This window comes from Rhinolophus ferrumequinum, chromosome 10, assembly GCF_004115265.2.
Source record: "Rhinolophus ferrumequinum isolate MPI-CBG mRhiFer1 chromosome 10, mRhiFer1_v1.p, whole genome shotgun sequence".
NCBI lineage: Eukaryota > Metazoa > Chordata > Mammalia > Chiroptera > Rhinolophidae > Rhinolophus > Rhinolophus ferrumequinum.
In genome coordinates, this window is record NC_046293.1 from 33117949 (window position 1) to 33133426 (window position 15478).

Genomic DNA, 15478 nt, shown 5'->3' on the forward strand with positions numbered 1-15478 from the left:
CTTCACAGTAATTATGCTGAAAATTCTCAAGCGATGCATTAGCTTAAGTTAAGTATTAAATATAGAAATCTCAAAACAAACTATTCGATGGAAATAAAATTTCTTTAAAAAAATAGGTATTAATTGTTGGTTTCATTTAGCAAATATGGAACTTCACTCTTCTGCGTCTCAGAAAATTTGCTGAATTTTCATGACTCCCCCTGAATGTTTGTATTTCCATAACCTAGTAAAAGAACAACTGATTTGTATGTGCCAGGTTTATGTCCTTTTAAAGGCAGGGCCATTCTGTTAACTTCTTTGTCGCAATATGAGGGAAAGAAAAGGTTGGCGAACCTCGCACTGTTGGCTTATGTAGCAGAAAGTTAAAGGACAGGAAGATTTTAAAATTATGGAACACATGAAAACTAAGTTCCGTTCTCAGTAATGTGGCACATGTACAGGAGATTTTAAGATTCATACCGTACATAATTCCTTTCCTTTCTATTGTGTAAGCAACCAGCAAGTATTTATCAAGTCTATTAGTTGAAGGTACCTGAAGCTGAGTTTGCATTTCTGTCTTGCTTTCTCTACCCCCTCTCTCCCAGGATGTCCCCATCTCTCCATTATGAATATCAGTTTTCTATGTGCATTAACTGTGTCTTTAATAGGCCTTCACACTGCTCACTTTTCTGACACTGAATACACATGAACACCAAGTAGCCATACCTCTTAAACTGACAAGCGCATGCAATACCCTCAAACAAACAAAACCAGTTAGTAATACTGGTTTTTATCAGTCCATTTACCTTCTGAGGAGTCTAGTCAATCAGATAAGTTTATTCTATTGAAATTCATTGACTTTAGGTATCAGTCACTATGTAGCCTACATGGAACAGCAGGTTTAAGAATATCATTGAGCTGACAATAAATTATGGACATATGTAAGCTCAAAAATTGCCCTGTGAGTTTTCAAAATTAAAGAAATAAAGCATTGATTCTCTTTGATCCAAACAATTCACAACACAGCCTCAACCCCTTTATGGGTCAGGCTGTGGAAGAAGAGAATGTAATTAAATGACAGTGCGTGCTCTGTGAATTGCAATCAAACATGATTTCAGCAAATGTAGGGAAAAGGTGAAGCATGCCTTAAATTTTCAGCCCCAGGAATGAAAAGACGACTTGGATAGGAATAGAAACAGGGACTGTTTCTATTATGAACCTTGGGTGTGTTCAAAGTAAATGAGTTTGTGTTCTATGAAGGAATCCAGGACCAGGTTTGAGCCCCTGTGGATCAATAAAGTTCACACTAAGAAACACCTCATACTCTTGCCAGTTGTCAGCAAACCCATCATCACGGCCAGTAAAATAACTCCAAAAGAAAATCAAGTTGGCAGAAATCACACAAACACATGAGTGACAAAAGAGCAAAATGGGTCAGTTTCACAACATCATTTCTATTGAGCCCCACACTACACTGCTTATAGTTGAAACAAGTAGAAGTCTAGAGGTAAAGACCTGCATTAAATTCTGCAGCGATGCAGGAATAAGTGTTAACAGCTCTACCTGGCTGCTTTCTCCTGCTTTGTCCTGGAAATATGTCACCATTTAAGAGAAGCTGACTACACACCTTGGGGGGAAAAAATGTTTTCTACCATATTGTGCAAATCCATGTAAATCTTCTCATTTTCCTCCTTTTTCTGAGTTAAGTCACACAAGTGTCTGTAAGGCTTTTCCAAATACTTTGTTAAGCCTTAAGAACTGTAACCCCCCAAATTTATAGCATGCCCAAGTGGCTGCAGATTATAGCCAAATGTGAGTACGTATGCACATATGGAATGCAGCCAGTTTTAAAAATGTGGGTGGCGTTGTCTTTAACTCAGACTCAGAATGCTTTACACAGTAGTGGGAAACATTGGGGCTAACTTGAAATGTTTTAAAAGCAAACAGGATTTTGGAAAGACCAAGGAAAATGGAAATATGGCCTCACCTTTTATTTCTCACTAATGACAAAAATGGTTCCCTTGCTGTGTTTATTGTTTCTTCTAGATGAGCTTTGCATACCCCGTCCATGGAGTATAGAGTCATTGCCCTGTACTCATTTTTTCCTTCCTGGAGGTATAAATAGACGGATGACGCCCTATGCTCTCTGCAGTCCGTGCATCATTCATACCGTACATCTCCTTTCTAGGTCACAAAGCTTTTAAAAAAATCAGCAGCAGTAGCAGCATGTGAGAAGATGAGCATGTGACCCCTTCTCTCACCTCAAAGCAGTGCCTTTGATAGCATCCAGACAGCAGTGCGTGGAAACATGACATTTGGGTGGTTCAAGAATATCAGAGGGAAAAATAGCCATTCTTACCAAATAGCTTAAAAATAGCATCATCTGAGCATTTTTCCCTCCACCCTTTCTCCCCCACATGCCTGAAATGAAGCCTTTCTCATCCAAAGCATAACGAAGAATTTATATTTTATGAGAACTTGAAGGAGGAATATGTATTTTGTGAGAATTTGAAGGATTTTTTTTTTATTCTGTGAGAATTTGAAGGAGGAACTTGCATCGTGTGAGAATTTGAAGAGCCTGCTTCTCCAACTACAACTGTCTGCCTTTTCCCTTTGTCCAATCATATAAGCTCAATTCATGAGCAAATGTCGTCTGCTTTTTCCTCCTTCCTCTCCAGTAAAATAAAAATGGTCATGCTTCCTGGCATTCATTTATTATTCAGTGCCTACTGAGAAACAGTGTACCTACCGTGTTGAGTGTATTGAGATGGGGCGAGGAAGGAACATTATTCTCTGCTCTCCTCCAGCCTCTTCACGTTGCTTGTGATTTTCAGTTCAGCTCTTCCCAAGAGAGTTAATTGCCAGAGCTAATCACACATTGGAGTAAATCAGGGAACAAGGTTGGTCAGTAGCAGAGGCTGTGTCGTTGTAGTCTTTTGAGTTTCTGTCCTGGACTCCAACTTATTCATCGCCTTGTTTCCTTCTTGGTCTGTCAAAACTTTTTAGAGACCATCATTTCTCTCTGAGTACCGACTATGTGCCAGACTAGTTTAAGCATTTGGAATACCAGTTAGCAGGTGGATAAATCTCCTGTTCACTTTAAGTTTCATTCTAATAGATAATATTTCAGGTGGAATAAATGCTGTGAAGAAAAATGAAGCAGGCTGAGTGTTATCAATAGGTGGGTATGGAACTTGTATGTTATTAGATGTAGGTTGGCTAAGGATGTTCCAATTGATCACGGGACGTCTGCTTTTTTCAGGAGAGCAAGCCATGTGCATGTCTTGGGGTATACGTTTTAAGCAGAGAAAATGGCAAATGTAAATTTCACAGGTGAGGGCACAGCAGGGGAGCAAAGGTGAAAGTGGTATGGCAAGAGGTCAGAGAAGAAGCAGTGGGACATACCACAGAGGACCTGTGCAGACCATGTTGAGGCCTTTGGACTTGATTCTGACCAAGATGTGACCTCTGAGAGGAGAGGTATGATCTTTAGAAGAGTGATGTGTAACATAGACTGTAGGTTCACGGCAGGCATGTGCTCATATTTTGATGAATACATCAAATATACTTTTATTTCAAAGGAAGATGCATGTCAAAAGTTTGAGCTGATCAGGTCTTGCTAGCGGGTAAGAAATGTAGCAGAACTACATGCTGGTGCTAAACAAAGAGTGTTTACTTGGGTGTGTGAGAACTGTGCCTTGTAACTTTGTATGAGAACATATTCAAAGCAGTGAATAGTTTTTAACTCAAGCTGAGTCAGAGTATGAAGAATGAACAGGGGAAAAGCCCAGTTACCTGCAGAAAGATATTTCAGTTTTACAAAGCTTGTGTTTAAATCAAGTATGTACTTTTAAATCCCTGCAAGTATGTCAGCAAAAGTTCTGGTATTTGAAAGTACACCTTGATCACTTGAAAAAGGTTGTAGATATTTAAGGTATTTAAGAACGTGGTTCAAACTTCCAGTCCAGGAAAGTTTCAGACCTCAGGTTAGTAACAGCTCTCCTAAATCCTCTTCAGAGGTGTATAATTACCTCTAGTTATCTTTTTTTTTTTTTTTTTTTTTTTGTTTTTTCTGGACGAAAGGGCCAGTGACTTTTTTGAATGTCAACAGATCTCAAACGAAAAGGGGAGTCATTTCTCTCTTTTAATTTCACCACATTACGTGACTTCCTGGTGTTTAGAGGAATTTTTTTTTTTTTTTTTTGGTTTTTGTTATTTTCTTCCTTACTTAGAGTTATTGACATAATTAAAGTTAATATGCTTGAATTCACTAGAAACCTGTTTGGTTATGATATCTTTTTATATTTTACATATTACTGTTGCCTGCAAACTATAATTCTTTCCCATTTTTGTATGTTTTTTTTTTTTTTTTTTTTCAAAGGCAGTTTTGTAACTTTATTTGACGACCAGCAGTTAGTTCTCATCCACATTAACTGTCTGCAGATTTTTGAAAGTGGTGACAGGTACGTAGGTAACCAATGTATAGAGCTTATTTGGTGAGTCTTCATCCTCATTACGCTTCCTGGACAACCGCACTCGGATGCGGTATGGGACATTCCTTATTCCTTTGGCCCAGACAGCTTTGTTGAGTCTGGTGTCAATGCGCACATCTGGTGTTCCCATCTCCTTCATGGCAAATTTCCGGATCTCTTTGAGTGCCCGTGGGGCCCGCTTCTTGAAACCCACTCCATGGATGCGTTTGTGAATGTTGATGGTGTATTCTCTGGTCACTACCTCGTTGATGGCAGAACGGCCCTTCTTTTTCTCGCCACCCTTCTTTGCGGGAGCCATCCTGCCGGGCCCAAGTTGGAAGCCCATTTTTGTATGTTTTGATATCCTAATATTTAAAGCTTACCTTTAAAGTCTATATTTATCTACATCTATATCTATATAGATATATATATATTTAAGCTTTTGAGTCTCTACTGGTAATTAAGATCACCTCCTCAAGGCCTGGTTTGTACATGCATTCACTTAGGAAGATTTTGTTCTTGCTATTTGTATTAGTTACCTATTTTTTACTAGTTTCAGGTGCACAAGACAAAATAATACTTAGACGTTTACCTTTTATATCCCTCACACTGTGTCAACCCCCCATCCACTACCCCTCTGACATCGCACAGAGCCGTTACATTTCCACTGTCTCTATTCCTAATGCTGTACTCCGCTTCTTGTAAGTATATACATATACATACACACACACACATACGTAAACTTGTAGTTCACATTCATTATTGTTCAGCTTCAGCTTCAGGTGTACAGCGCTGTGATCAGGCATCTACATCATCCCTGAGGTGGTCTCCCTAAGGAGACAAGTGTCCATCAGATACTCTACAAAATCTTTGCAACATTATTGATTACATTCCCCAAATTAATTTTCAAAACCCCATGGCCACCTTGTAGTTACTGACTGTTTTCTAATCCCCTCACTTTCCCCTTTACCCCCACCCCCCCGCCCATCTAGTAACCCTCAGTTTTTCCTCTTTGTCTCCAAAACTTTCTGATTAGTTCATTCACTTATTCTTTTCTTTAGATTCCACATATAAGTGAGATCATATGGTATTTGTCTTTCTCTGTCTGACTTATTTCACTTAACATAATGTTCTTTAGGTCCATCCGTGTTGTTGCAAATGGTAAGATTTCTTTTTTCTTTATGGCTGCGTAATACTCCATTGTATAAATGTACCACAGTTTCTTAATCCAGTCGTCTACCGATGGGCATTTTGGTTGTTTCCATGTCTTAGCTATTGTGTATAGTGCTGCAATAAACATAGGAGTGCATAAAGATTTTTGAATTAGAGTTTGGATTTCTCCAGATAGAGACCTAGGAGTGGAATTGCTGGATCATAAAGTAGTTCCATTTTCAGACTTTTGAGATACCTCCATACTGTTTTCCATAGTGGCTGCACCAATCCGCAATCCCACCAACAGTGCACAAGGGTTCCCTTTTCTCCACATCCACGCCAACTCTTGTTGTTTCTTGATTTATTGATGATAGCCATTTTGAGTGGAGTGAGGTAGTATCTCATTGTGATTTTTATTTGCATTTCTCTAATGATTAGTGAGGTTGATGTCTGTTTGCCATCTGTATGTTCTTTTTAGAAAAATGTCTCTTCATGTCCTCTGCCCATTTTTTAATTGGGTTGTTTGTTTTTTGGAGTTGAGTTGAGTGAGTTTTTATAAATTTGTGATATTAACCCCTTATCAGATGTATCATTGGCAAATATCTCTTCCCATTCAGTAGGATCCCTTTTTGTTTTATTGATGGTTTCCTTTGCTGTGAAAAACCTTTTTGGTTTGATATAATCCCACATGTTTATTTTTTCTCTTACTTCCCTTGCATGAGGGGATATATCAGTAAAAATCTTACTCCGGATAATGTCTGTGAAATTTCTTCCTATATTTTCTTCTAGGAATTTTATGGTTTCAGATTTTACATTTAAGTCTTTAAGCCATTTTGAATTTATTTTTGTATATGGTGTAAGGACGTGGTCCAGCTTCATTTTTTTGCATGTGTCTGTCCAGGTTTCCCAGCACCATTTATTGAATAGACTGTCTTTACCCCACTGTACATTCTTGCTTCCATTGTTGTAGATTAAATGGCTGTATAGGCATGGATTTATTTCTGGACTTTCTATTCTGTTCCGTTGATAGATGTGTCTGTTTTTATGCCAGTACCATGCTGTTTTGATTACTGTAGGCTTGTAGTATAATTTGATGTCAGGTATCGTTATACCTCCCACTTTGTTCTTATTTCTCAAGATTGCTGAGGCTATCCAGGGTCTTTTATGATCCCATATAAATTTTAGGATTATATGTTCTATTTCTGTGAAAAACATCGTTGGTAGTTTGATAGGAATTGCGTTGAATATGTATATTGCCTTAGGCAGTATGGACATTTTAACTATATTAATTCTTCCTATCCATGAACATGGTATGTGTTTCCATCTATTTGCATCTTCTTTCATTTCTTTCTTTAGTGTCTTACAATTTTCTGAGTACAGATCTTTTATTTCTTTGGTTAAATTTATTCCCAGGTATTTTATAGTCTTTGAAGCAATTGTAAATGGGATTGTTTTTTTAATTTCTCCTTCTGATGTTTTATTATTGGTATATACAAATGCAACTGATTTCTGAATATTCATTTTGTATCCTGCTACTTTAGCAAATTCACCTATCAGCTCTAATAGTTTCTTGGTGGAGTCTTTAGGGTTCTCTATATAGTATCATGTCATCTGCATATAATGACAATTTTACTTCCTCCTTACCGATTTGTGTGCCTTTTATTTTTACTTTTCTTGTCTGATTGCTGTAGCTAGAACTTCCAACACTATGTTGAATAGAAGTGGAGAAAGTGGGCAACCTTGCCTTGTTCATGATCTTAAGGGGAATGGTTTTAGCTTTTCCCTATTGAGTATGATGTTAACTGTGGGTTTATCATATATGGCCTTTATTATGTTGAGATATGATCCTAGAGGAATTTTCTTATGTATAAGACGAGAGTGCTGGACTTTTTTTGGAGATAGCCAAATTTTATATTGATTTAGGAATATTTGTGCCTATAACACATTAGCAGCTGCACGTAACAGACAGTTGTTTAGTTAACTTGTGTTTCATCCTGTCATCTTATATGCCACACTCACACATATTAAATTTCTTTTCGTTAAATTGCTCTGAGTCGACTCACTGAGACATTCACCTGCAGAGTTGGCCTTGTTCTTGTGTCTGAACAATCTTCTCTCTCTTATCACCTGATTAACATACACTACTCCTTTAAATCTCAGCTTAGATGTGACTTCCTCTTGGAATGCTTCCCACATTCCCAAACTCAAGGTGAGTATTAAGTGCTTCCGAATCATGGCTCTCTTCTGTGCTTATCAGACTTGTTCTCATGCTGAGTTGTAATGGCTCACCGAGATGAAGTGATGCAAAGGCAAGTTATGGTCTCTATCTCGTTAATTATTCTTGTTCTTGGTACCTGTTTTAGGGTATGGAACCTAGGACTCAATCAATGCCTGTGAGTATAATTGAATCAAAATAAATTCTTAAACCTAAACGTCAATTGTTTTAATATGTAAGTTCCTCCATTTCCTCATCATCAGTATTAGAATTGAAGTCATCTTTAGGATCTGCCTCTCCCTCATCCATTCATTAAATCATTCACCAAATTTGACAATTTTCTTTTGCAGTGTGTTTCTAAACATACATCCTCTTTTTTTTTTTGTTCTAATTAAAGTTCTTGTTTTCTAGGCCTCTGGGTAAAATAAGTTTGGAAATACTAGTTAAGCAATTAATGGTTTGATTACCATATGACTTGGCAAAACCTTTAATGAAGGAGCATTATAAATATCTACAGGAAGACTATAAGAACATTTCTTATAGTTATTTCATCAGAGAGTCTTTTTTAGTGTTAGAGCATCTGATGTATGTAGTGATCTGCAGAACTCACCTGGGCAAGTGCTGCCAGAGATTGTAGAAAAGCCACCCTCTGATCATGGGCTGAGGATTGTTTGGCTTTTATTTAATGACAGGCATCAGCTATAGACAGCAAACATGGGGAAGGGAAACATGCCAGACCTCTGATACTGTATGACCTCCGACTCTTACACTCCTTGGGCAGCTTTCACCAGTTTACCTTGATTATGGGATGGGACTCCTAGAAGGGTGAGACACACCTTATTCGCCTGCCAAAGACACTGCTATTCCATCTCATAGTGTTGTGGACTGTCTGCTTTCCTTGATGCTATCTTGATAAGATTGTAAAGAGTTGACAGCCTTTGTCTTCAGACACTTTGCAAAAAATGCCGGAGTGCTATGTTATTTAATGCCTGTCCACTTCACTGGCTTGAATCAGTAGGTGCAAGGGATTTAAAAACTTGCCTCATGGAAGTTGGGTGGCAGGCTTATGGATTATTTTCCAGATCTGTGACACACAGATATAGATTATCTATATCTATAGAGATTTTGTCTGTCTGTCTATCTATCATCTCTATTTCTTTGCTTATGTAAATAGGCAATAAAAACTATGGAAAGAGAATCATGATTTGTCAGTCTTTAAGAATTAAGTAAAATTAAAAAGTTCACGTTTTGGGTTAAAGAGGCCAGAGAGGAAAGCATGTAAAATGTTAGATACTTTTTTGCCTTTGTTTTGAATATAAATAGAGATCATATTCTGTTGCCACATTTATTATCCTATTATACTTCTTCAGTTACTAAGGACACCTATTCTGGAGTCACCCTTCCCAGCTCTATTACTCTTACATCAACATTTGATCTAGCTGCAAATCTTATTCCACCCAACTTCAAAATATATCTAGTCTCACTGCTGCTTGCCACCTCCAGTTACCATCCTGGTCTCGGTCACCTTCATCTGTTGCTTATAGTGCAGTAACCTTCTAAAATATTCCTGTCTCCACTCTTGCCTCCTTGTACTTTATTCATCACACAGCAACGGAATGAATCTTTTGAAAGGTGAGTTAGATCATGTCATTCCTCTGCAATCTTGTGATTGCTCTACTTCTCATTCAGAATAAAATCCAACATTCTTAATACAACCAGTGAGCTCAGCTATGACCTGTCTTCTGCTATATCTTTGACCTCATCTTCTCTAACACTTGCCCCATTTCTCCTCTAGTCACATTAGCTCATTGCTCTTTGTTTGAACCTGCTGAGTATGTCCGTGTCTCAAGGTTTTGCACTTTGTTTCCTCTGCCTGGAATGTATTTCTTTTCAATACCCTCATGGCTTATTCTCTTATTTCTTTGCAGTCTCTGCTCCTTCTTTCCTTACTAATGGGATCTGCCTCAGATTCCTTTATTTTAAGCAGTTCATACACACTAAACCTCATTACTCTATTTTTCTGCATTGTATTACCACGTGACTTGTTAGGCACTTTTTTATTTTCTTTTGGCTCCAATTAGAATGCAAGTTCTTTAAGAGGAGAACTTTGTTTGTGTTGTTTACTGCTAAGAACAGTGCTTGCAACAGAATCCCTGGCATATAGTAGGCATATAACAGATGCTTGCTAAACAAATGAAGATGAAAGAATGCCTGAGTAAGCCTTTTGTGTGTTATGGCACTCAACCTTTTCTAAGAAATGATAAGCCGCTTTTCAGTAAATTCCTGTCATTTTGTGAGTTTATGCTAAAATTGAAAGCCTTTCTAATTATAAACATATAGGTTAACATCTTATTGGTTGTTGCTCTCCTGTTTCTTTTGTGGCATAAAGGTCAGGAATTTAAAATGTTAAAAAATGTTGGGAAAAGGTGAAAGAGAAAGTAGAATATGAAATCCATTCACATAATACCCTTCAAATCCGCCTGAACACACTTTAGGGACTCAATGATAAAGGACTTGGCACTTGACTACAAAAGATGATATTTTTTCTGTGATGAAAAATACATGAAGGAAAATACCAAAAATGATGGGTTATCTAAAAATTAACTGCCCATTTTAACAATGATGTCCAGAACATCTCGACAAACTGTAAGTTCCCATGGGAAGTGATTATGCCCATCACAGCACCTTCCGCAGACAGAGAGGGAGTCATGTTTCAGAACACAGAAAATTGGAGGCATTCACTATGTGCTGCCCCTTAAAATTTTGCTTAGTGAGGGGAGAGTCCTGTAACTTAAGTTTACTAAAATACGGAGCAGGTAGAATTTTAAAATACTGAATTTGGTAATATGTTCTCTAGCAGTGTGTTTGCTCATGTAAATATATCCAAAGAAGAGAAGAGACAGTGTACAAACCAAAGAAGAGATAGTATACAAACAAGGAGGAGGAGTTAATAAGACAAATATGAATATCTCACCTTTGAACCATATTTCACCATATCTATACCTTGACTTCTTAGAAAATTATATTTCCAAAATGTTGATGAAAACATGCATCTCTCTGTGCTGTAGGGTGAACCAAACCCCACAAAACCTAAATCAATAGCCATAAAGCTATACTAATTTATAAATAAGAGGTTGCAGTTGGAGCATTAGAAACATGACAAATTCAGGACAATACTCTTGCTATATTGATAATAAAGAGTTCTTACCAAAAATTTTTCTGACAGTCCAATTAGGCATATGTGTGCCCATGGGTCGAGTTGCCCAACATTGCATTGTAGTTGAAAAACCAGTGATTCAGTTATTTCTGTTTATTAATATGAAAATTTAATATTCCTTTTATTGTTTCCTTGCTCCACTACGTGGAGCGATACTTAGTCTCAGATAAAAATAAGGAAGGCTGTAGCTTTGCCCACCAGAATTAAGAAAAGGACTTAAGCTTTTGGATGAGTGTTCTAGCTGAGTACCTGCTCTTTCTCTTTTTTTTCTCTGCCTCTCTCTCTGTCTCTCTCTCTGTCTCTCTCTCTCTCTGACTACACATGGAAGTGCTTTTGTCAATTCAGCTTAATTTTTACCTTGCCCTCCCTTTGCCTGAGTTATGACAAAGCCTCCTTCCCAGGACATCCTTTTAATCCTCTTTTATACAAATCTAATCAATCACTTCATTTCCAGGGATGCATCTATTTCCAACCTGGAAATTCACATAAAAATAAAATCCCAAGCACATTCTGGAAATGGACTTGGTGGAGAAGGAAATCCCCTCCTAATATGATAAAAAGATTCTATTTTTGCTGATATGATAAAAAGAATCTAGGAAAAATATTCTATTTTTCCTAGATTTACATGACTCCCAATAGTATTATATTTGGAGTATTTCACTTGGATAAAATTGGTGTACGTGAATTAAGGGTATGTATTTATATATGTATGAATTTGTGTATGTACATATGTGCATACATACGACACACATGTCAAGAATGTATACACACACCTTAATTCATGTATATTTTATTGTATACATATATTAAATATAAGCATAATTCTATATAAATATTTATATAAATTATTATATAATATTGTCCTCTATGATATCTACATGGAAGATCCAGAATGGAATCCTGGTTTCATAAACTCTCAACTCAATTGGTAGAAAAGGGTATAATGTCTCTATTCAAAGGTATTATAAGGATTAATCGACTTTTAGCAGGTTAGAAGTTAGAACATTGTCTTATCTGAGTCATTGTATCTGTTAAAAAATAACTTGTGATATAATTAATTTTCTCTTAGTTGTTTTATGGCAATGATGTAAAATTTAAAAAAAAAAACACTTCTAAACTATGCCCTGATTAAACTAATAAACATGAAATATAAATTGTCTTTTAGAAAAGTTATTCATTTCCCGCAAATTGCTGCATCTTGAGGTTATTTTCTCTACAAGTTTTCTCAGTGTTCTTTATTTATATAGTTATATTATGATTATTTTGGTGATTCCATTAGATATTAACTTTAGCAACCAGCAAGTATGATCCTTGACATCTTTTTCTTCACAAGTAATTCCAAATATTCTGTCATCTGCATTTCAGGAACTCGGATACTTTAGTCTACTAGTGAATTTTCATCTTTCTGTGTATCTCATCTTCCCATGGATACATATATTATTTATAAAGTAGTTAGCTGTGCTATCGCAAAAGTATGAAGGGCAGTGTCTGGTGACGTTGTAACTTTGTTTCACGGTGATTAATGTTTCCTAACAGCCCTTCTATTGGTTACCTCACATGTGGAGGAGATTTCTCCTGCCATCTCCGTGTCTGTTTGATGTTGCACTGAATTTGTTTCCACTGTTTCCATTTTTTTGAATGGTACTCTTTATACTACATTTCATCCATTTGTATAAATATTAACTTCCAAACACCTCTTTTGGAATGAATATGTAATAATATTGGCAAAATCTTTTTGTATAGGATTAAGAGTGAACTGGGTTATAGTTTACAATTGGCATCTGGACGGTATCCTTCTCCCCCACTTTCCTACTAATGTGCTGTTAGAAACCCTGGAAATGATTTATGCAGGAAAACTGCTATTAACATTCTATCTATTGACTGAATCTTGGAGGAGTTTTCACTTACTGGAAGGAAGATAGAACTGGAATGAAACTCATAGTCAATCCTCCAGCTTCGCTATAATTGTCTGAAAGTAATTAGGAAGACAAGCTGTCGTTCCTAATATTTAGAAACATAAATAAAGCTCTTGCAATAAAAAGCAAGGACAGAAGTTAGGATGCTGCCCATCTTTTGCATGAATGCAGCCTTTGAGGTCAGCAAAATGTATCCTACTATATATTATATGTCCAATTGCATGGTTTTTACAGTGTTTCATGGAGTGATTGAAAAATATTTATGTTAATACTTTAAGAAAGGAAAAAGGGTGGATTTTTAAAAATAATGAGTATGTAATAGAATAAAAATATGTAAATAAACGTACATAGTTATAAGGGTGAAGAAAATATGTCAAATGTTGGCAGTACTTTGTTGTCAGATGGAGGTTTTTTCTATTTAATGTTTCTTTGTAATTCTCACAATTTTTACAATAAACATTTTTTTTGGTGATTTTATGACTTGGACTATATATCAAGTTTCTATTTAAACAAAAGAAAAGAAATAGATGGAAAGTATAAGGGTACCCCATTTTTAGCATATGTACACTAATGCTGGGAAAAATAGAAGGGAGCAGGAAAAGAGGAAGACCAAATATGAGATGGATTGGATTCATAACAGAAGCCATAGACATGAGTGTACAGGGGCTGAGCAGGGCTGTCGAGGACAGGACATTGTGGATATTACTCAGTCATAGGGTTGCCAGGAGTCAGAGCTGACTCAGTGGCACGTAACACACATGGTTTCATGTAAAATTCTCAGCAATCTTGTGAGTTAGACTTTTATCAACCTTATGTAATTAAGAAGTGTTTAAACTGAGACAGTGGTGCAATCTGTCTGACCCCAAACACCGTGTTCCTTCCGTTACACCTTGTTACAGACAAAATATCCTGTTAGGAAGTTTCAAAGGTAGAAATACACTAAAAGGTATTTATGAGCAAAAATTTAAAGACATGTTTGAAGTTATTACCATAATTTCTATGTTTTAACATTTGTGTACGTTTTAATATGTTTTCTAATTAGGAAAGTAGTATGTTGCATAAAGAAAAAATCTTGTATAATTTGACCATCAAGAGCATCAAGAGATTGTTTAACATTTTAGAGTCCCTTCTTCATATTTATATTGAGTGTGTGTTTGTGTGTATTCATATATACATGTGTGTATACATATTTTTCAAAGATTTTGAGGCAATAACCCCAAATACATATGTCAAAACTTTCCAATTTAATGCCAGTAATGCTAGGAAGAGAAAATATTTTGGAGTTATATTGGCTTTATTGCGTATCAGCAGTGCCTGTTCAGAAAGTCAGAACCCACTTTAATATATGCAAGAGATTGAATGCAGGAAATTAATTGCTAAGAGAATAAAAGGACTGGAGGTGCCAAAGGGAGAAAAAGTTTCGGCCTCCAAATCAAAAATCTGTTACCACCCAGGGCTGGAGGCCAGGAAAGTGCATTTGATGCTGAGTTGCTGGAGGGAGGGGCTGCTGTTTGGGCTGCCATTGTTGGAGCAGCACTGATGCACTGAGAAGTCTCCCAGGAGCCAATACTGCCCATATTTCTGAAACTGCGAGGCTAGGTGCCACAGTCACTTGCAGTGGTTCTCAGGAGCCCTCTGCTGCTGTTGTCTATGCTAAAAAGAGAAGAAGATAACTTTTGCTTCCTTCCACCTTCAAATGTTTAACCAGTGCCTCTATTTGGCAGAATAATTTATTAAAGCATGATATTGCTAGGAAGTGAATGGTTGATAAAAATGGGATGCTGAAAAAGAAAGATATATCAACTTCTCTGAAGCATCTCATACACTCATACATAGTTTATAAGAAGGATACTCATAGAGGAAAAAAAATTAAATCCTCATAAATAAGAGAGATCTCTAAACTTTCGAAGTAACATGAAAAATGTTTATGTTATGTTAGAATTCACATAAATGATTGTCAGAACAAAGACGATGCTAGTTTATCAATATGGAAAATAATTTTTGAGGTCTTCTCAGGACTATGTGTTTAAAACATTTGCTACTTGAAAAGATGGCTTTGGTCCAATTATTTCAAAGACCGACTTGTTCATCAGTTTAAGTAGGGACATGGGAGTTGATGATATCAGAGGTGTTTCTCAGCCGCCCCACACCCTTTTTTTCTTTGTTTGCTCACTGCTCCCTGTCTCAGTCACTCAGATCATAGATGAATGTAATTCTGTTTTTAGAATTACATTCTTGATAAAATATGACTTTAATTTTGTATTTAAGTAACGAATACCTAGTAGAATCTACTGCAGTAGTTCTGGAAATGTAGTGTCCATATCAGTGTTATTATAAAAGATTATTTTAGGTGAAACAAGAAATGCTCGTAGATAATATATATTTAATAAATTGGATTTCAATTCTTCTTTTAATATTTTTGATTAAAGAAAGGGAGCAGATCTCAGTTTGGTGCTAGTATGCCTTTAGCATCTCTCTAATACTTCCTTCCTTCTCTCCCTTTGTAACAAAGAGCTTGCAGGCCTTG

At 36.5% G+C, this 15478-nt stretch overlaps 2 protein-coding genes across 3 annotated transcripts in view; one reads left to right on the forward strand and one right to left on the reverse strand.

Moving 5' to 3' along the window:
- The window catches only part of PDE3A (phosphodiesterase 3A), a 282403-nt gene that overhangs the window by 71492 nt on the left and 195433 nt on the right, over positions 1–15478 (forward strand). The window lies entirely within an intron of this gene.
- Positions 4336–4785, reverse strand: LOC117028711 (60S ribosomal protein L31). Its single transcript, XM_033117596.1, has one exon. The coding sequence runs from the start codon at positions 4768–4770 to the stop codon at positions 4393–4395; it is 378 nt and encodes a 125-aa protein (XP_032973487.1). The 5' UTR covers positions 4771–4785; the 3' UTR covers positions 4336–4392.